A 23031-nucleotide genomic window follows, 5' to 3' on the forward strand; every position below is an offset into this window, starting at 1 on the left:
GGTTAGGTGCAGGAAGAATGTTCTCGATATTGGAGAAGTCCAGAACCAGGGGTCACAGTCTAAGGATAAGGGGTAAACCATATAGGACCGAGATGAGGAGAAACTTTTTCATCCAGAGAATTGTGAACCTGTGGAATTCTTTATCACAGAAAATTGTTGAGTCCAGTTCGTTGGGCATATTCAAAAGGGAGTTAGATGTGGCCCTTACGGCTAAAGGGATCAAGGGGTATGGAGAGAAAGCAGGAGTGGGGTACTGAATTTGCCATGATCATATTGAATGGTGGTGCAGGCACGAAGGGCCGAATGGCCTGCTCTTGCACCTATTCTATGAAAACATAAGAAATAGGAGCAGGAGTAAGCATTCGGCCCCTCCAGCATGCTCCGCCATTCAGCAAGATTGTGGCTGATCTTCTACCGCATCTCCACTTTCCTGCACTATCCCCATAGCCCCTTGATTCCCTTAATGTCCCAAAATCTATCGATCTGTCCTGAATATACTCAAAGACTGAGCCTCTGCAGCCCTCTGAGGTAGAGAATTCTAAAGATTCACCACCCTCTGAGTGAATAATTTTCTTCTCATCTCAGTCCTAAATGGCCGACCCCTTATTCTAGACTCCCCAAGCAGGGGAAACATCCTCCCTACATCTACCCTGTCAAGCCCTGTAAGAAATTTGTATGTTTCAATGAGTTCACCTCTCATTCTTCTATACTCTAGAGAATATAGGCCAAGTCTACTCAATCTCCCCTCATAGGACAATCCCCCCATCCCAAGAATCAGTCTGGTGAACCTTTGTTGCACTCCCTCTATGGCAAGTATATCCTTCCTTAGGTACTGAGATCAGAACTGTACACAATACTCCAGGTGTGGTCTCACCAGAGCCCTTATATACTTGCAGTAAGTCGTCGTTACTGTTATACTCAAATCCTCTTGCAGTAAAGGCCAACATACCACTTGCTTTCCTAATTTTAGTGCCTCCAACAGTTACCCCAGCAGAGAGCTAATTCAGCAAGGACTGGGGATTGAACTATGAACTTTCTTGGTCTTCCGAGGACACGAACACACTGGGCACTGCAGTTATCAACCAAGCTATCCAGCATGCTGCTCACAAGTATTTTACAGCCCAAATGTCTCATCTGTAAACCTGTCTTGTTAATCTGTCAGGAGGTCCACTGAAGTCATGCACGCACATTCTCATGGTTCACTGATCCCTCCCCTCCCCCATTGCTTTGACTGTGGAAGGACTTAGCTCTGGTTGTTCATCTCACCTAACGTATTTGTCTGTCTCATTGTAGATCTCTGTGTCTTTTTCCCCACAGTGCTACTGCAACACAACAGAAGATGAGTGTGAGTGAGGGCCTGCTGCTGAAAAGGAAGCTTCCACAGGATGTAAGTGGGGAGTCAAGAACATTAATTTAAACCATTTACTTTATTTGACTTTACGATTTAAAAAAAAATTGAGAATGCAAGGTGAGGGCCCACAGTGCAGGACGCCACCAATGAACACTTTGCATCTGTTTTCACAAAGGAAAGGGGTAATGCAGATACTGCTATCGAGGAGGAGTGTGATATTCTGGATGAAATAAATATAGTGAGAGAGGAAGTATTAAGGGATTTAGCAGCTTTGAAAGTAGATAAGTCCCCAGGCCCAGATGAAATGCATCCCAGGCTGTTGAGCGAAGTAAAAGAGGAAATAGCAGAGGCCTTGACCATCATTTTCCAGTCCTCTTTGGATGCTGCCTGGAATGGAGAATCTTAGTTATGAGGACTGATTGGATAGGCTGGGTTTGTTCTCATTGGAACAGAGGAGATTGAGAGGAGACTTCTTTGAGGTGTACAAAATATTAGGGGCCTGGACATAGTGGATAGTAAGGGTCTATTTCCATTGGAGGGTCATAGTTTTAAGGTGGTTGTTGGAAGGTTTAGAGGGGATATGAGGGGGGGCTTCTTTACACAGAGGGTTGTGGGGATCTGGAACTCGCTGCCTGGAAGAGTGGTGGATGCAGAAACCCTTACCATTTTTAAGAGATGGTTGGATGGGCACTTAAAGTGCAGTAACCTGCAGGTAGAGCTGGTAATTGGGATTTGACTGGATGACCTTTTGTTGGATGGAGCAGATATAATGGTAAGTACTGCAGGGAATAGAATACGGCCAGGGTGATCTCCTCGACTAGTTTCGATCGCCTGGATGGGTCGGAGAGGAATTTTCCCAGATGTTTTCTCCCTAAATTGGCCTGGGTTTTTATCTGGTTTTTGCCTCTCCCAGGAGATCAAATGGCTCCGGTTGGGTGGAGTGTAGAATGTTTCAGTATAAGGGATGTCGCAGTTGTGTGAGGCGGATTGCTTGGGCTGGGTGCTCTTTGCCTTTCCATCATTGTTCATCGATTTATATGTAACCTTTAGGGCTGCTGACCAAGGGCCATATGGCTCTTTGTCGGCCGGCGTGGACACGATGGGCCGAAATGGCCTCCTTCTGTGCTGTAAATTTCTATGTTTCTGTGTTTCTAATAGTAGAAAAGACAAAAAGTAAATCCAAAGGTAGCGATCATGTGAGGCAATGATTGGGTTGTAAAGCCTGTGGATTGCAGGAGGAAAGAAAAATTGAATTCCTGACTGAGTCACACAGTACGGAGATTTAATTAGAGGTTTTCTTGGTCCTTCTGTCTTAGAATTACACTGCCATTACACCTGGGTACTTTCTCACCCATGATGACCTCCCAAATGCTGTTAGAAGGGGAAAACAGCTAGTAAAATGGCCCTGCTCCTTTGCATAGTTAAAGAGAGGTGGAGTATGGTCGCAGGGTTGCCTGCTCAGCAACAGTAATGGTACATAACAGCAATCAGCCAACAGAGAAAGAAATACAGACAGAAAGTTTTTTTGATTAAGTTTTGTTCTAAAGCTGCCTCCAATCTGACCCAACACCTTGTAACATTTTTCCATTTCACACACCTTGGCTGCGATTTTTTTCTCACGGGTCGGGAGAGAGGCGAGCGATTTGGGGTGCTGATTGGAACCCTGCTAGTTGCAGCCCGCTCTGCTGAAGCCTGCCCTGCAAGATTCTCAGCCAATTTTTTTTAAAAGTGGGTCCGATGACGTTATTTGGTGTTGCGTCACCAGCCGGTTTCTTTAAAGGGATCTTGCGCAAATTTAGTTTGACAACTGTGCCGTCAGTGTTCTACAGCATTGAGGTACTGCAAACATAAGAACATAAGAAATAGGAGCAGGAGTAGGCCATTTGGCCTCTTGAGCCTGCTCCGCCATTTAATACGATCATGGTTAATCTGATCGCTGCCTCAATTCCACTTCCCTGCCCGCTCCCCATAACCCTTGACTCCCCTATCGTTCAAAAATCTGTCTATCTCCACCTTAAATATATTCAATGACCCAGCCTCCATAGCTCTCTGGGATGGAGAATTCCAAAGATTCACCACCCTCTGAGAGAAGAAATTTCTCCTCATCTCCATTTTAAATGTACGATCCCTTATTCTGAAACTATGCCCTCTAGTTCTAGATTCCCCCACAAGGGGAAACATCCTCTCTGCATTTACCCTGTCCAGCCCCCTCAGAATCTTATACGTTTCAATAAGATCACCTCGCATTCTTCCAAAATCCAATGAGTATAGGTACAACCTGCTCAATCTTTCTTCGTAAGATAACCCCTTCATCTCAGGAATCACCCTAATGAACCTTCTCTGAATTGCTTCCAATGCTACTATCTCCCTCCTTAAATAAGGAGACCAAAACTGTACACAGTACTCTAGATGTGGTCTCATCATTTGTAGCAAGATTTCCCTACTTCTCTGCTTTTATACTCCATCCCCCTTGCAATAAAGGCCAACATTCCATTTGCCTTCCTAATTACTTGCTGTACCTGCATGCTAACTTTTTGTGTTTCATGTACAAGGACCCCCAAATCCCACTGTACCGCAGCATTTTGTAGTCTCTCTCCATTTAAATAATAATTTGCTTTTTTATTCTTCCTACCAAAGTGGATAACCTCACATTTTCCCACATTATACTCCATCTGCCACATTTTTGCCCACTCACTTAACCTGTCTATTCTTTGTGTCCTCTTCATAACTTGCATTCCTATCTCTCTTTGTATCATCAGCAAATTTGGCTACATTACACTCGGTCCCTTCATCCAAGTCATTAATATAGATTGTAAATAGTTGAGGCCCCAGCACTGATCCCTGTGGCACCCCACTAGTTACAGTTTGCCAACTTGAAAATTAGTCATTTATCCCGACTCTCTGTTTTCTGTTAGTTAGCCAATCCTCTATCCATGCTAATATATTACCCTCAACCCCGTGAGTTGTTACCTTGTGCAGTAACATTTTATGTGGCACCTTATTGAATGCCTTCTGTAACTTTATATACACTACATCTACTGGTTCCCCTTTATCCACCCTGCTTGTTACATCCTCAAAGAACTCTAGCAAATTTGTCAAACATGATTTCCCTTTCAACCCCCTGATTATTATTATTGGGATGCTTTTAGTCTCTTCTACCATGATGATCGATACAAAATATTTATTCAAAGTCTCTCCCATTTCCCTGTTTTCCATTATTAATTCCTCAGTCTCATCCTCTAAAGGACCAACGATTACTTTAGCTACTGTCTTCCTTTTTATATAAATGTAGAAGCTTTTACTGTCTATTTTTATATTTCTTGCTAGTTTACTTTCATAATCTATCTTCTCTCTTTTTATTATTTTTTTAGTTGTCCTTTGCTGGGCTCTAAAGATTTCCCAATCCTCTGGCCTAACACTAATCGTCGCAACATTGTGTGCCTTTGTTCTCAATTTGATACCATCCTTAACTTCCTTAGTTAGCCATGGATGGTTCATCCTTTCTCACTGGAATATATTTTTGCTGAGAGTTATTAAATATCTCCTTAAATTCTGTCACTGCTTATCTACCGTCTTACCCTTTAATCTATTTTCTCAGTCCACTTTTTTCATCTCTGTCTTCATTCCTTTGTAATTGCCTTTATTTTAGTTCAGGATACTAGTTTGAGACCCAAGTTTCTTACTTTCAAACGGAATTTGAAATTCTAAAATGCTATGATCACTCTTCCCTAGAGGATCCTTTACTATAAAATGATTATCTCATGACACAATACCAGTTCTAAAATAGCCTGCTCCCTGGTTGGTTCCACAATGTATTATTCTAAGAAACCATCCCGAATACACTCTATGAACTCGTCCTCAAGGCTCCCTTTGCCAATTTGATTTGTCCAATCTATATGAAGATTAAAATCGCCCATGGTTATTGATGTACCTTTCATATAAGCCTTCATTATTTCTTGATTTATACTCTGTCCTACAGTGTAGCTACTGTTAGGGGGCCTATAGACTACTCCCACCAGATCCTCTAGGAATTAGTGACCATAACAAATTCAGTTGGAGGGTGAGAAAGTTGGATCTCAAAGGTATGAAGGCAGAGTTGGCTAAAGCAGACTGGGGAAATAGATTAAAGTATGGGACAGTTGATGAGCAATGGCAGACATTTAAGGAGATATTTCATAACTCGCAACAAAAATATATCCCATTGAGAAGGAAAGACTGTAAGAGAAGGGATAATCATCCGTGCCTAACTAAAGAAATAAGGGATGGTATCAAATTGAAAACAAGGGCATACAATGTGGCCAAGTCAAGTAGGAGGCCAGAGGATTGGGAAACTTTTAAAAGCCAGCAAAGAACGACTAAAAAAATAATAAAGAGAAGGAAGATAGATTATGAAAGTAAACTAGCACGAAATATAAAAACAGATAATAAGAATTTCTACAGGTACATAAAAAGGAAAAGTGTGGCTAAAGTATATGTTGGTCCCCAAGAGGAATTAATAATGGGGAACAGGGAAACTGCAGAGACATTGAACAAATATTTAGTATCAGTCTTCATGGTAGAAGACACTAAAAACATCCCAATAGGGGATAATCAAGGGGCTATAGGGAGGGAGGAACTTAATACAATCACTATCTCTAAAGAAGTAGTACTCGGTAAAATAATGGGACTAAAAGCGGACAAGTCCCCTGGACCTGATGGCCTACATCCTAGGATATTAAAAGAAGTGGCTGCAGAGATAGTGAATGCATTGGTTGTAATCTACCAAAATTCCCTGGATTCTGGGGAGGTCCCAGCGGATTGGAAAACTGCAAATGTAACGCTCCTATTTAAAAAATGAGGGAGACGGAAAGCAGGAAACTATAGACCAGTTAGCCTAACATCTGTCGTTGGGAAAATGCTGGAGTCCATTATTAACGAAGCAGTAGCAGGACATTTGGAAAAGCATAATTCAATCAAGCAGTGTCAGCATGGTTTTATGAAAGGGAAATCATGTTTGACAAATTTGCTGGAGTTCGTTGAGGATGTAACGAGCAGGGTGGATAAAGGGGAACCACTGGATGTGGTGTATTTGGATTTCTAGAACGCATTCGATAAGGTGCCACATAAAAGGTTACTGCACAAGGTAAAAGTTCACAGGGTTGGGGGTAATATATTAGCATGGATAGAGGATTGGCTAACTAACTGAAAACAGAAAGTCGGGATAAATGGGTCATTTTCCGGTTGGCAAACAGTAACTAGTGGGTTTGCCGCAGGGATCGGTGCTGGGGCCTCAACTATTTACAATCTATATTAATGACTTGGATGAAGGGACTGAGTGTAACATAACCAAATTTGCTGATGATACAAAGATTAGTGGGAAAGCAAATTGTGAGGAGGACACAAAAAATCTGCAAAAGGATATAGACAGGCTAAATGAGTGGACAAAAATTTGGCAGATGGAGTATAATGTGGGAAAATGTGAGGTTATCCACTTTGGTAGGAAAAATAAAAAAGCAAATTATTATTTGAATGGTGATAGAGAATACAAAATGCTGAAGTACAGAGGAATCTGGGGGATTTTTGATATGAAACACAAAATGTTAGCATGCAGGTACAGCAAGTGATCAGGAAGGCAAATGGAATGTTGGCCTTTATTGCAAAGGGGATGGAGTATAAAAGCAGAGACATCCTGCTACAACTGTACAGGGTATTGGTGAGGCCACACCTGGAGTACTGCGTATAGTTTTGGTCTCTGTATTTAAGGAAGGATATACTTGCATTGGAGGCTGTTCAGAGAAGGTTCACTAGGTTGATTCCAGCTGAATGGGTTGACTTATGAAGATTGGTTGAGTTGTTTGGGCTGAAACTCATTGAAGTTCAGAAGAATGAGAGGTGATCTTATTGAAACGTATAAGATAATGAAGGGGCTTGACAAGGTGGATGCAGAGAGGATATTTCCACTCATAGGGGAGACAAAAATTAGGGGGCATCGGGCTAGAAATTGATCAAAGGCCGCAACCGCCCATTTATTGCCCAAAAAACCACTAAGATCCTGCAATTAATGCCGGCAGAAAATTAACGCCTGGCAGGAAAAATGGGCGTTGCACGTGGATTCTCAGCAGTCCTCTCGGAGGGTCCAAGGCTAGAGTCGGACGAGGGAGGGGAGGGAAACACAAAAAATATTTTTTCAAAAAATAAAACATCGGAAAACATTCAAAGGAGCCTTCTTAACTGAATCGCTGCAAAATAATTTTTAAAAAACCATTCACTTACCTTTTTTTGCAGAGTTTCACACCTACCGTCCATCGAAAGGCTGCTCCGAATGGGCGCTTTTTTTTTTGCAGAAGTACAGATCACCACTCCCACCAAACTCGGGCGGGAGCGGTTTTCCCAACGATATTCCGAAACCGCCGGCGTATGGCCCTGATGAAATTCCCAACAAATGAAAGACCGCCCAAAACAAGAAAATACCACCGAGAAACACGGCGGTAGGCTGATCAATTTCTAGCCCATAGTCTCAGAATAAGGGGCCGCCCATTTAAAACCTGAGATGAGGAGGAATTTCTTCTCTCAGAGGGTTGTAAATCTGTGGAGTTCGCTGCCTCAGAGAGCTGTGGAGGCTGAGTCATTGAATATATTTAAGGCGGAGATAGACAGATTTTTGAGCGATAAGGGAATAAAGGGTTATGGGGAGCGGGCAGGGAAGTGGAGCTGAGTCCATGATCAGATCAGCCATGGTCTTATTGAATGGTGGAGCAGGCTCTGGGGGCCAAATGGCCTACTCCTGCTCCTATTTCTTATGTTCTTATGACTTATTTCCCTTATTATTTTTTTATCTCCAACCAAACTGATTCTACATGTTGATCTTCTGAGTCAATATCATTTCGCAGTGCTGCACTGGTCTCATCCTTTATTAACAGAGATACCCGACATCCTTTTCCTTTCTGCCAAACACTGACTAACACTGCACAAAGGTGCACGGCTGCACCCGGGCTCTCCTATGACTCTCTCCATATGCTTATGCTGTGCCACATCCCCATAACTCTGCCTTCCCTGCCTACTCCTGTACATCCTTACTCACACCAACTCGCCTTGCAGGGATGCTTTATGGTGCTGGTGTGGTGTGATGCCAACCTGGCGCATCATGTGGCAGCCAGGGTGTACAGCATCGAGTGAAGTAAATGTAGCCATGGTGAGGCTATCCCTGGCCACCCATCTCTCTCTATCTACATTATCACATCCCCAACTCGCTAGCCACCTCTCACACTCACCCTCATCCTTGTCCAATCATCTTGTTCTTCTTAAGCAGTCCCTCGGAGTCGAGGACGACTTGCTTCCACTCTAAAGCCGAGTCCTCAGATTACTGAAGAGTCCAGTGCGGGACCTACAGTCTCAGTCATAGCTGACCGTGGTTGGAGGAACTGGAGGTTGGGGTGCCTGGGTTGTCGCATGCATCTTCCGCTGTCGATGCTTGGCTTCAGCTTGCTCTTGGCGAAGAGACTCGAGGTGTTCAGCATCTTCACGGATGCTTTTCCTCCATTTTGGGCGGTCTTGGGCCAGGGATTCCCAGGTGTCACTGGGTATGTTGCACTTTTTCAAGGAGGCTTTGAGGAGTTTCCTCTGCCCACCTGGGGCTCGCTTGCCGTGTCAGAGCTCTGAGTAGAGCGCTTGTTTTGGAAGTCTAATATCGGGCATGCGGACGATGTGGCCTGTCCATCGGAGCTGATCGAGTGTGGTCAATGCTTCGATGCTGTAGATGTTGTTCTGAGCGAGAACACTGATGTTGGTGCGCCTATCCTGCCAATGGATTTCAGGATCTTTCGGAGGTAGCGTTGGTGGTACTTCTCCAGTGCTTTGAGGTGCCTGCTGTACATAGTCCATGTCTCTGAAGCACACAGGAGGGCGGGTATCACTACTGCTCTGTAGACCATGAGCTTGGTGCTGGGTTTGAGGTCCTGGTCTTCAAACACTCTCTTCCTCAGGCGACCGAAGGCTGCACTGGCACACTGAAGGCGGTGTTGGACCTTGTCGTCAATGAAGGAAAGGGTGGGTGGGACAGGTTTGCCGCACGCTCGTTCCGCTGCCTGCGCTTGATTTCTGCATGCTCTCGGCGATGAGACTCGAGGTGCTCAGCGCCCTCCCGGATGCACTTCCTCCACTTAGGGCGGGTCTTTGGCCAGGGACTCCCAGGTGTCAGTGGGGATGTCGCAATTTATCAAGGAGGCTTTGAGGGTGTCCTTGTAACGTTTCCTCTGTCCACCTTTGGGTCGTTTGCCGTGGATGAGTTCCGAGTAGAGTACTTGTTTTGGGAGTCTCGTGTCTGGCATGCGAACAATGTGGCCTGCCCAGCGGAGCTGATCGAGTGTGGTCAGTGCTTCAATGCTGGGGATGTTGGCCTGGTCGAGGACGCTAATGTTGGTGCATCTGTCCTCCCAGGGGATTTGTAGGATCTTGCGGAGACGTCGTTGGTGGTAGTTCTCCAGTGATTTGAGGTGTCTGCTGTACATGGGCCATGTCTCTGAGCCATACAGGAGGGCGGATATTACTACAGCCTTGTAGATCATGAGCTTGGTGGCAGATTTGAGGGCCTGGTCTTCGAACACTCTTTTCCTCAGGCGGCCGAAGGCTGCACTGGCGCACTGGAGGCGGTGTTGAATCTCGTCGTCAATGTCTGCTCTGATTGATAAAAGGCTCCCGAGGTATGGGAGATGTCTCTGCAGTGAAAGACAAGGTATAACACACTGCACTACCCAGTCCCTAAAAGTGAGGAGTGTGGTCTTGCGTTTTAGGTTTGGGAGAGAATGAAAGTACTGGAGGAAAACATGTGGAGAAGTAAACAGTGTGCGATTGAGAAGCTTCAGTCTGAGACTAGCAGGAACCTGGAGAAGCAGCTTGCAGTCCAGAAGAGGCTTCACTTGTGTTCGGACAACAGAGGAAGTGACAGCAGAAGCAAAGGTTTGTGTTCTGGTTAAGACAATTTGCATAAATTAAAATACGGTCAAACATACTGGGATACAGGTCTGTGTAGATTTCAAACACACACAGCTTGGTAATTGCAACATTAGAAAGCTGAGTCTCTGCTGGAGCCTTGAGTCCAAAACTTGATATTAACAGACATGCCAATTATCCATGCTTCACAGGGACAGTCGGTGTTTTCAGGGCAGTGTCTGTATTTGTGGAAGAAAATGAATGCCACCCCTGACTCTGTTGTTGAGCACTGCTCTTGTCTCCATCCCTCAATATTAATCCCAGCTTTTGCCTCCCTCTTTCTCAGCACTGCACCCAGCTCCTAAAGGATTGAATTCTTGAGAGCAGGAATTCCAACCCAAAGTGCAGTGACATTCAACCCCCCCCATGCCCCCCCTGCTAGAGCAGCAGCAGATGGGAGCCAACAGAGCTGATAATGAGAAGGGGGAACTCCCTCACTGACTGCGTCCCTAATCTCAGGGATAAGGTCATTTACCTAATAGGGGCAGGCATCCACAGCTGAGGCAGCCTGAAGGCAGAGTGGCACCCTGTGGATCTGATAAGACAACCCAAGTCCCGAATGTTACTGAATATAAAGGTGCAATATATTTTTATGTAGGTTCCAGAGGAACGGTAAGACCACTGTTACAGTAATCAATTTCTCGGGGTGGATTATTGTTGCACTAATAATTCTTGGCCGTTCCCGAGCCCCAGAACAGGGCCCAAGCCTGCTCTTGGCAGACGTATGTCCGGCTGGTCCTACTACAGAGCTTCAGGTTGAATTCCCAGGAACACTCCTCGACACACTCCTAAACTAGCTGTGCAATGCAATGAGGGCAGCGAGAAGAGGTTCCCACCCACTCCTGGAGCACAATATGTCAGTCAACCGAGCAGATTGGGATCTGCTCCAAATTACTGCTCCACTGCCAGAACCCAGCCCACACCCTGGTTCATACAATTTGAAGCTCACATGTCCAATGCCTATATTTAGGGCTGTTTGTGTCGTCGGTTATGTTTTGGTCAGTTTTTTTTTAAGCTGTTGGTCAGCTTTTGCAGATTGTCAAATGCCAAACCCGACAGAATTTCACACTGAGGCTTCCCTAGAACCAGTCACCCCCTCATTACTTGCAGCTTCAGCAGCCCTGTAATTCACGTGTCTCTGGGCTTTAATTCACAGTGTCCCAGCTCTCAGATGATGCTGTAGATAGGATTTTAGAGGAGGCAGAAGAGAGAGAAAGAAATATCATGTTTAAGATATGAATAGAATGGTGTTGGTTTATCGTAGTTCTGTAAGAGTGACCCTTGAACAAGTCACTACTGACAAAGTTGGTCTTTGCAAAAACAAAATTGAGTAATCTTCCACTGAGCTTCACCTGTGCAGGGGGAAGCCTGCCTCCTCGGATGAAGGGGTGCTTTCCTGACTGATGCCAGGGGACCAGAGGAGGGAGGGTGGTTGATAAAAATTAATAAAAAACTTGAAGTTTGCAGGAGCTCCCTAATCATTAAGAACGACTCCTGTGCAGCTGGTCACAGGCTCACTCATATCATTTCCCACTTGGCAAGCTCTCCAATTCACCCATATCATGGTCAGATGAAGGCCAGACACAGTCCCTGAAGGAGGGAAAGTCGCCTTCACTCACATACCTCTAGTGTCCCCGCTGTAGCACTGTACTGGTGCTTCTGAGTGAGCCACGGTCCTCTCCTCAGCAGGGAACAAGGAGCTTTAAGGAGAGGAGAAATACAAGAAAATATACTGCAAACCATGTTTGAAAGACAAGAAAAAACTTGGATTTATATAGTGCCTTTCACGATCACTGGACGTCTCCAAGTGCTTTACGCCAAGAGCATTCAGAAATCAAGCGCAGGCAGCGGAAAGAGCGTGCGGCAAACCAGTCTCACCCACCCTTTCCTTCAACTACTGTCTGTCCCACCTGTGACAGGGACTGTGGTTCCCGTATTGGACTGTACAGCCACCGAAGAACTCATGCTAAGAGTGGAAGCAAGTCTTCTTCAATTCCGAGGGACTGCCTATGATGATGATGATGATGACTTTTGGAGTGCAGTCACTGTTGTAATGTAGGAGACACTGTTGTTTGGTAACTTGCAAACACACAATGATGCAAATGAAACATCATCATCTTGAAGACAAAAGGTGCATCTTAATAATAAATAAAAGTCCGGGCCATTCAGGCATGAAGGTCCCAGGTTTGATATCTGGTCTGTGCCATTAGCTGGTTTCCGCCAAGAACAGTTGGGTTTCTGCTCCTAATCACTAGCCATTGATCCCTGCTGGAAAGTGCATGTGTATAGACATTAGCCGATAACTGGAACTGGATGGATTGTGATGACTCCGATGATCTAATAGCTTGCTGTCACTCATGCTGGATCACAAATAACAAAGTACCAGAAGGCAACTGGTGCTATTAGAACTGTATCCTAACAGGATGGTTTCAGAAGAGGAGAGAAAATTGGCCAAAAAAAGCACATTACAAAAATGCATATGTTCGCTTATTCATTTCTTTCTCTTTCTTCCCAGTCGATGAAATCTGTTTCCCAGCACTTTTTATGCCAATGAGAATCGGGCAGGTATTTACGCCAAAGGCTCGTTTGTACTTTCATCCATCAGGATCAACAGGCTTCTTCCGCCTAACACAGGCACCATCAGTTATCAGCGTTCCTCCTCTGGGCAGCATCACCGTATCCTTCATACAGCACTGCTGATTAGCAATAAAGGAATAGAGTAAAAAAATCAGAAACGGTTGTATTGTTCCTGTTATGTATGTAACTATGTAATACTTGCCACCAGAGGGCGCAACTGTTGGAGTCCTAATGGTCACCTGCCAGTATAAAAGGTTGGCTGCCATGTTGTTTAGGCACTCTGGAGTTGTAATAAAGAAGACTACGGTCACACTCAGTTTAGCTCACAGTACTCAGCTTCGTGGAGTTCTTCTATACACAACAGTTGCTGGATAAGATGCTGGTCAGGTCCCATCAGGGTGACTGTGTACAGTGAGTGCTGTCCACAAAGTTTCATTGCCCTTGAGAGGGAACAGGGAGGAACGATGAAGATGATTCCAGATATCAGGAATTTCAGTTATGAGGAAAGGTTAAGGGGGAAAATTTGACTTTGTACAAATCATGTAAAATGGGTGATTGCGAACCAGCAGCCCATTTTACATCTCTCACGATTTTTATTTCTATTGTCTTCAGGAAACTGAGCAGCCGTGTTGAAAAAATCCATGAACTTCTCACATGACATGAGAAGCACTCCAGTCTCTGCATTAGCCTATGCATAACACTGCCATATGCTGCCTCTTGGTTTGGTTGGGAGCACTCTTTGATTCAGAAGGTTGTGGTTTCAAGCACCACTGCAGGATTTAAGCACACAATCTAGGGTGACACTTCTGTACAATACTGAGAAAGTGCTGCATAGTTGGAGGTGACGTCTTTTAGATGATTAAGTTAATGCTTCCGTTGGAAATGGTAGCATAGTGCTAATGTTACTGGACTTGTAATCCATAGGCCTGGACTAATGATCCAGAGACGTGAGTTCAAATCACAATCGGCAGCTGGGGAATTTACATTCAGTTAATTAAATGAATCTGGAATAAAAAGCTAGTATCAGTAATGGTGACCATTGAGCTATCGTAAAAACCCATCTGGTTCACTAATGACCTTTAGGGAAGGAAATCTGCCGTCCTTACCCGGTCTGGCCGATATGTGACTCCAGACCCACAGCAATGTGGTTGATTCTTAACTACCCTTTGAAATGGCCTAGCGAGACACTCAGTTGTAATAAACCACGACGAGAAACAATAAGAATAAAACTGGAAGGACCATCTGTCATCGACCTCGGCACCAGCTACGGACACGACAACGGCAGACCCAACCCAATCGACCCAGCAAAGTCCTCCTCACCAACATCTGGGGACGTGCCAAAATTGGGAGAGCTGTCCCACAGACTAGTCAAGCAACAGCCTGACATTGTCAGACTCACAGAATCATACCTTTCAGCCAATGTCTCAGACTCCTCCATCACCATCCCTGGGTATGCCTTGTCCCACTGGCAGGACAGACCCACCAGGGGTAGTGGTATACAGGAGGGAGGATTGGCCCTGGGAGTCCTCAACATTGACTCCGAACCCCATGAAGTTTCATGGCTCAGGTCAAGCATTGGCTAGGAAACCCCCTGCTAATTACCAGCTACCGCCCTCCCTCAGCTGATGAATCAGTACTCCTCCATGTTGAACACCACTTGGTAGAAGCACTGAGAGTAGCAAGGGCACAGAATGTACTCTAGGTGGGGGACTTCAATGTCCATCACCAAGAGTGGTTCAGTAGCACCACTATTGACCAAGCTGGCCGAGTAATGAAGGACATAGTTGCCAGACTGGGCCTGTGGCAGGTGGTGAGAGAACCAACATGAGAGAAAAACCTACTTGACCTCGTCCTCACCAATCTACCTGTCGCAGATGCATCTGTCCATGTTAGCATTGGTAGCAGTGACCACTGCACAGTCCTTATGGAGACACAGTCCTGTCTTCACATTGAGGACACCATCCATCGTGTTGTGTGGCACTACCACCGTTCTAAATGGGATAGATTCAGAACAGATCTAGCAGCTCAAAACTAGGCATCCACGAGGCGCTGTGGGCCATCAGCAGAAGCAGAATTGTATTCCACCACAATCTGCAACCTCATGGCCCAGCATATCCCTCACTCTACCATTACCATCAAGCCAGGGGACCAACCCTGGTTCAATGAGGATTGTAGAAGAGCATGCTGGGAGCAACAGCAGGTGTACCTAAAAATGAGATGCCAACCTGGGGAAGCTGAAGGAGTATGCCATTGACAAGCCTAAACGATCCCACAATCAATGGATCAGATCGAAGCTCTGCAGTCCCGCCACATCCAGTCATGAATGGAGGTGGACAATTAAACATCTAACGGGAGGAGGAGGGTCCATCAATATCCCCATCCTCAATGATGGCGGAGCCTAGCACATGAGTGAAAAAGACGAGGCTGAAGCATTTGCAACCATCTTCAGCCAAAAGTGCTGAGTGGATGATCGATATCAGCATCCTCCTGAGGTCCCCACCATCACAGAAGCCAGTCTTCAGCCAATCGATTCACTCCACGTGATATCAAGAAATAGCTGAGCGCACTGGATACAGCAAAGATTAAGGGCCCCGACAACATCCCGGTTGTTGTGCTGAATCCTCGTGCTCCAGAACTAGTCGCGCCTCTAGCCAAGCTGTTCCAGTACAGCTACAACACTGGCATCTACCCGACAATGTGGGAAACTGCCCAGGTATGTGCTGTCCACAAAAAGCAGGACAAAGCCAATCCAGCCAATTACCAGTTTGGATTCCGCCAGGACACTTGGCTCCAGACCTCGTTACAGCCTTGGTCCAAACATGGACAAAAGAGCTGAATTCCAGAGTGAGGTGAAAGTAACTACCCTTGACATCAAGGAAGCATTTGACCGAGTGTGGTATCAAGGAGCCCGAGTAAAACTGAAGTCAATGGGAATCGGGGAAAACGCTCCACTGGCTGGAGTCATATCTGACATAAAGGAAGATGGCTTGTGGTGGTTGGAGGTCAATCATCACAGCCCCAGGACATCGCTGCAGGAGTTCCTCAGGGCAGTGTCCTAGGCCCAACCATCTTCAGCTGCTTTATCAATGACCTTCTGTCCATCATAAGATCAGAAATGAGGATGTTCACTGATGATTGCACAGTGTTCAGTTCCATTCACAACTCCTCAGATAATGGAGCAGTCCGTGCCCGCATGCAGCAAGACTTGGACAACATTCAGGCTTGGGCTGATAAGTGACAAGTAACATTTGCACCACACAAGTGCCAGATAATGACCATCCCCAACAAGCGAGAGTCTAACCACTGCCCCTTGACATTCAAAAGGCATTACCATCGTCGAATCCCCCACCATCAACATCCTGGGGGGTCACCATTGATCAGAAACTTAACTGGACCAGCCACATAAATACTGTGGCTACAAGAGCAGGTCAGAGGCTGGGTATTCTGTGGCGAGTGTCTCACTCCCTCCACCACCGGCGTACCGTGGCTGCAGTGTGTACCATCTACAAGATGCACTGCAGCAACGCACCAAGGCTTCTTCAGCAGCACCTCCCAAACCTGTGACCTCTACCACCTAGAAGGACAAGGGCAGCAGGTGCATGGGAACACCACCACCTCCACATTCCGCTCCAAGTCACACACCATCCAGATTTGGAAGTATATCGCCGTTCCTTCACCGTCACTAGGTCAAAATCTTGGAACTTGCTCTCTAACAGCACTGTGGGAGCACCTTCACCACACGGACTGCAGCGGTTCAAGAAAGTGGCTCATCACCACCTTCTCAAGGGCAATTAGGGATGGACAATAAATGCTGGCCTTGGCAACAATGTCCACATCCCATGAACGAATAAAAAAAACACAAGACCCCATTTGCTTGTTCCAGTGGTTCAAATGGATGTAAAAGCTCCCATGGTACTATCTCAAGAAGAGCAGGGAATTCTTCTGGTGTCCCAGCCAGCATTCCACCTCAACCAACACCATTAACAATAGATTTGGTATTTATGGGACTTGCTCTGTGAAAAATGGAATTCTTATTGCCTACAAAGCAACAATGCTACCTCAAAAGTAATTACTTGGTTATGAAAAGTTTGAAGTTGTGATAGGGTGCTGTATAAAAATGTAAATTCATTCTTACCCCTAATTCATTTCTTTCAATCTGCTAACCTTAACTATATTGTTCAGAGAATGTCTGTTCTGAATCTCTTGAACCCAAGAGTCACATTGCCAATGATATCAGCTGTTCAGGATAAACCCGTCTCCAGAGAAGACGAAACCATGGTCAACAGACTGACACCTGATCCGTGCACCATGAGTCAGACATGGACAGGTAGTGTGGGCAGACCTGAAGAGAAATAATGACTGACCAAAACTCTGAAGATATGAAGACCTTGATTGAATCTGCTGTTGGTGCCATTCCTTTTCCTGTTCCTGCTCGAAGATGCTGATTCTTGCTGGGTATGGGCACCTACAGCTGTCTGATACCTTACACAAGTGGTTATTATTAATGTGTAAGCCTAAATAGTGAGTGTCAGCAAGCTATTTGACTGTGGAGAGCATCACAGTCGAACCTGATCCTGTTCTCACCTGACGGTCATACACACATATACTTTCATGCAGCAATCTGGAGTGGGAACCATGGCTAGTTTGTTTTTCACTCCCAAGGAGTGGAAAACAAACTGAGACCAATTGTAGTGCACTACTGCTGCCTCAGCAGAGATCACTGTTGATGCAATTTTGGTTCCATTCGTGGCATGTCTAGGAAGAGATGAGACAAATTAGTTGAAAAGCTGGGCTGAGTTACACAAGGTAAATGCTTCAGTGTCACTGTGTTGGTTTTCATACACACCTCCAGCAAGGATTCTTTCTGCGCTTTTGCTTATTTGTCTCTTGAGAAGGTATACTCAACCTTTAGCCATGTCAGCTGTATCTTTTTAATCCTTAACTTTAACCCCTTTATACCGTTGCTTCTCAAATAAGTACTTATTTATCTCTCTTTTAAATACCACAATTAACTTTGCATCTATGGCTTTCTGGAGCAGTGCTTTCCACATTTCCATGTACCTTTGTGCGAATTTTGTCCAGGATTTAGTTTTAACTGCTTTAGTTCAAATTCTAAGATTATCTTGCCTTATCCTGGATTCTTCTACTGGAGGCAAGAGTTGTTCCCGATCTATCTTGTCAAATTTCTTCATTATTTTAAACACTTTAATCAGACCATCTTTAAACCTGCTTATTTCCAGGGAATATAACACATTTTAACCGAATCTGTCATCATAAGTCAGTCTCTTCATCCCTGTTTCATCCTGGACTTTCCCAAGAACAGTATATCTCCCTGAGGTGGGGCCAGAAAGCTGAACACAATATTTTAAATGCGGGCTGATGCACTCTCTGGAATTGGTCATCTTTAGTAGCGTGACACAGGCTTAGAGTGAATCGGCAGCCCGTTATACATCATCACCGATTTTATTTTCTGCTGGTCAGTCAGACACAGGCCTGGTTGCCAATTCGTTAGGAGCCTGCTGTGTACTACCAACTTCAACCCTTTGTTGCTTCTGTATTCTAAACCTCTTATGATGAAACCCAGCAACTACGAACCTTTTTGATTGCTGTTTTGCAGTTGTGAACTTGCTTTTAATGGCTTATGTACCTGGATTCCTAGATCCCTTTAACAAAAGCAAAATAATGTGGATGCTGGAAATTTGAAACAAAAACAGAAAATGCTGGAAATACACAGCAGCCCAGGCAGAATCAGTAGAGATAGAGAAACAATTAACGTTTGAGGTCGAGGACATTTCATCAGTTCGAATGAATGTTTCATGGACCTGAAACGATATGTTTCTCTCTCCACAGATGCTGCCTGACCTGCTGAATGTTTGTAGCATTTTCTGTTTTTGGCCGAGATTTCTTTGTTCACCTAGCCCACATAGTGCTTTACCATTTAGATACTCCTATATGCCATTGTTAGGTTCAAAGTGTACTCGCTCAAACTTTGTTACATTAAACTTGAACGGATATGGCGGACAACTGGTTTAGCCATTCACCGCCAGATCTGGCTGGACCACAAAAAGCATTATCGGGTCCTACTCTTGTCTGCCAAAACTGCTCACTATTCCAGAATCATTCTGGAATGCAAAGGTAACTCCCGGCTACTATTCTCCACTGCTAACAGTCTCCTTAAACCCCTCTCCCCAGTCTCCACCCTCACCTCCGACAATAAGTGTGAGGAACTCGTGGACTTCTTTATCTCTAAGATTGAGACCATCCAATCAGCAGCCTCTGCCTCTTCCCTTCCTTCCCCTAGCCCACCGAGGCCAAACTTACTCTGAGGTTCCCCCCTGCTCCAGCCCTGACCTCACATCTTTCTCCAGTTTCTCTCCGATCTCCCCTCTTGACCTCTCCGAGCTCATCCTGTCCACGAGACCCACTTCCTGCTCCCTTGACCCTATTCCCACTAAACTGCTGGCCACCCAACTCCCTTTTCTGGCTCCCATGTTAGCTGACATTGTGAACGGTTCTCTCCTCATGTACTGTCCCCCTCTCTAAATTTGCTGTCATTACTCCTCTCCTCAAAAAACTAATCCTTGACCCCACCGTGCTTGCAAGCTACTGCCCCAACTCCAACCTCCCTTTCCTCTCCAAAGTACTTGAACGTGTTGTCACCTCCCAAATCAGTGCCTATCTTTCCCAGAGCTCCATGTTTGAATCCCTTCAATCCGGTTTCCGCACCTGCCACAGTACCAAAACAGCTCTCATCAAAGTCACAAATGACATCCTTTGTGACTGTGACAAAGGTAAACTATCCCTCCTCATCCTTCTCAACCTGTCTATGGCCTTTGACACGGTTGACCACTCCATCCTCCTCCAACGCCTCGCCACCGTCGTCCGCTGGGTGGAACTGCACTCGCCTGGTTCAATTCTTATCTAATCTTAGCCAGAAAATCATCTAACTTCTCTTCCCGCATCGTTACCTCATGTATCTCCCAAGGATCTATCCTTGGCCCCTCCAATATCTCATCTGTATGCTTCCCCTTAGCGACATCATCTGAAAACATGGCATCAGTTTCCGCATGTACGCTGATGACATCCAGCTCTACCTCTCCACCACTTCTCTCGACCCCTGCTCGGTCTCTAAATTGTCAGACTGCTTGTCCAATATCCAGTACTGGATGAGCAGAAATTTTCTCCAATTAAATATTGGGAAGACTGAAGCCATTATCTTTGGTCCCCGCCACCAACTCCATCCCTCTCCCTAGCATCTGTCTGAGGCTGAACCAGACTGTTCGCAACCTTTGTGTCATATCTGACCCGGAAATGAGCTTCCGACCACATATCCACACAACTAAAATTGCCTATTTCCACCTCTATAACATCGCCCGTCTCTGCCCCTGCCTCAGCTCATCCGCTGCTGAAACACTCATCCGTGCCTTTGTTACCTCTAGACTTGACTACTCCAACGCACTCCTGGCTGGTCTCCCATATTCTACCCTATGTAAACTAGAGGTGATCCAAAACTCGGCAGCCCGTGTTCTAACTCGCACCAAGTCCCGTTCATCCATCACCCCCTGTGCTCGCTGACCTACATTGGCTCCCGGTTAAGCAACGCCTCGATTTCAAAATTCTCATTCTTGTTTACAAATCCCTCCATGGCCTCGTCCCCTCCCTATCTCTGTCATCACAACTCCCCCCCCCACCCTCCCCCCCGCTCCCCCGAGATATCTGCGCTCCTCAAATTCTGTCCTCTTGTGCATTCCTGATTATAATCGCTCAACCATCAGGATGGCTGTGCCTTCAACAGCCTGGGCCCTAAGCTCTGGAACTTCCTCCCTAAACCTCTCCGCCTCTCTATCCTCCTTTAAGATGCTCCTTAAAACCTACCTCTTTGATCAAGTTTTTGGTCATTTGCCGTAATTTCTTCTTATGTGGTTCGGTGTCAATTTTTTGTCTTATAACACTCCTGTGAAGGGTCTTGGAATGTTTTACTTTGTTAAAGATGCTATCTAAATACAAGTTGTTGTTGTTGTTGTAAACTGAATCTGCTATCTTTATGCCTACTTGTTTAATCTATCTAGATTCTTTGCAGTTTTCAGATTTCTTCACAATTCATTAAACCACCTATATTAAAATCATCTGCAAACTTGGATATAGTTTCTTATATTCCCAAATCTAGGCCATTTATACATAGTGAAAAGCCACAGCACCAATCCTTGGGGGAAACCACTTTTTACTGCTCATCAATCCATCTCTCTTTTATCCCAACTCTGTCTCCATCCTCCCAACCAGATTCCTATCTATGCCACAAGATTAACTCCAATTTCACATGCCTTAATTCTTGCTGGCAGTCTCTTATGCGGAATCTTATCAAATACGTTTCCAGCTGTAGGCTTATCTACGTGTGTTCCCATGTTTTGTCCCTGATGATGAATCCTCGGAACCTTCTTATTAAACTCACTTGCCTAAAGTTATTCCGTTTCTTATTTTTCCTTCTTATTTTCTTTAATATCCTCAGGTGGAAGCCATCTGGGCCGATCTGGCTTCAGTCCCATTATTTTATCCATTTCATTTTGTTCCTGTTTAAATTAAGCTGTAAGTTTATCCCTTTCACTAATCTCTAGTCTTCCGTGACCCTCTAGCGTTATATTATCGTTCTCCATAGGACATGACTATTCATTTTGTATTTCTGTCATGTCCTTATGCTCTACAGTTATCAAATTTTAATACAGTTTAATGGGTCTACTTGCTCGTTTGTGACTCTTCTTGATCCATTTATAAGAGCCATTGCTCTGCCTCTTAATACCAACTGCAATTTTTTTCCATTTACTCCATTTTTGCCTTCCTTATTATTTTCTTGGTCTTATTTAATCAGATTGGTTGGCTGCAAAATAGGGCCACATCCATACATTGCTTTCTGCCAGTTAAATTTGTGCTGAGATCGTTTGTGTTATATATGCAGACTATAGATATACTCTCTGTGTAGTCACTGTATGGTTGCATAAGATGGAGACTTGTTAGCTGATGTACTATCAATAAGGTTTACACTGTGTATATACTATGCTGGCACCACTAGAGGGTGCAACTGGTGGAGACCGGGGTTTTCTGCCCCTGTGGCAGAGGCTGTCCACCAGAGGGTACTGTGGACAGGTTAGGTGAGTGGGCAAATGCATGGCAGATGCAGTATAATGTGGATAAATGTGAGGTTATCCATTTTGGGGGCAAAAACACGAAGGCAGAATATTATCTGAATGGAGGCAGACTAGGAAAAGAGGAGGTGCAACGAGACCCGGGTGTCATGGTTCATCAGTCACTGAAAGTGGGCACGCAGGTACAGGAGGCGGTGAAGAAGGCAAATGGTATGTTGGCCTTCATTGCTAGGGTATTTGAATATAGAAGCAGGGAGGTCTTACTGCAGTTGTACAGGGCCTTAGTGAGGCCTCACCTGGAATATTCTGTTCAGTTTTGCTCTCCTAGTCTGAGGAAGGACGTTCTTGCTATTGAGGGAGTGGAGCGAAGATTCACCAAACTGATTCCAGGGATGGCTGGGCTGTCATATGAGGAGAGACTGGATCAACTGGGCCTTTATTCACTGGAGTTTAGAAGGATGAGAGGGGATCTCATAGAAACATATAAGATTCTGATGGGACTGGACAGGTTAGATGCGGAAAGAATGTTCCCGATGTTGGGGAAGTCCAGAACTAGGGGACATGGTCTTAGGATAAGGGGTAGGCCATTTAGGACTGAGATGAGGAGAAACTTCTTCACTCAGAGAATTGTTATCCTGTGGAATTCCCTGCCGCAGAGAGTTGTTGATGCCAGTTTACTGGATATATTCAAGAGGGAGTTAGATATGGCTCTTACGGTGAAGGGGATCAATGGGTATAGAGGAAAGAGGTACTGAAAGAATGATCAGCCATGATCTTATTGAATGGCGGTGCAGGCTCGAAGGGCTGAATGGCCTACTCCTGCACATATTTTTTTCTATGAAACCTGAGGGTCAGCTGCATAGGTGTGCAGGGCCCAGTATAAAAGACTGCCCACCATGCTTGTGCCTCACTCTGGAGTTACAAAGGACCAAGGTCACTACAGTTTGAGTACAACACATTGCCTCGTGGAGTCATTCATAAGCACATTACAGACATAAC

The 23031-nt window shown here is 45.2% G+C and overlaps 1 protein-coding gene across 7 annotated transcripts in view; it reads left to right on the plus strand.

Annotated features, from left to right (window-relative positions):
- The window catches only part of LOC139280212 (uncharacterized), a 122494-nt gene that overhangs the window by 76082 nt on the left and 23381 nt on the right, over positions 1-23031 (plus strand). For 2 of the 7 annotated variants that reach the window (XM_070899810.1, XM_070899811.1), the window contains exons 20-21: positions 1318-1387; positions 10120-10285. In XM_070899810.1, the coding sequence (XP_070755911.1) occupies positions 1318-1387; positions 10120-10285 (236 nt within the window). Of the gene's footprint in view, positions 1-1317; positions 1388-10119; positions 10286-12833; positions 13222-17077; positions 22952-23031 lie in introns of those variants that run through there. The other 5 variants (XM_070899814.1, XM_070899815.1, XM_070899812.1 and 2 more) reach the window with 4 other exon arrangements.

The sequence above is a fragment of the Pristiophorus japonicus genome, chromosome 14, assembly GCF_044704955.1.
Source record: "Pristiophorus japonicus isolate sPriJap1 chromosome 14, sPriJap1.hap1, whole genome shotgun sequence".
NCBI lineage: Eukaryota > Metazoa > Chordata > Chondrichthyes > Pristiophoridae > Pristiophorus > Pristiophorus japonicus.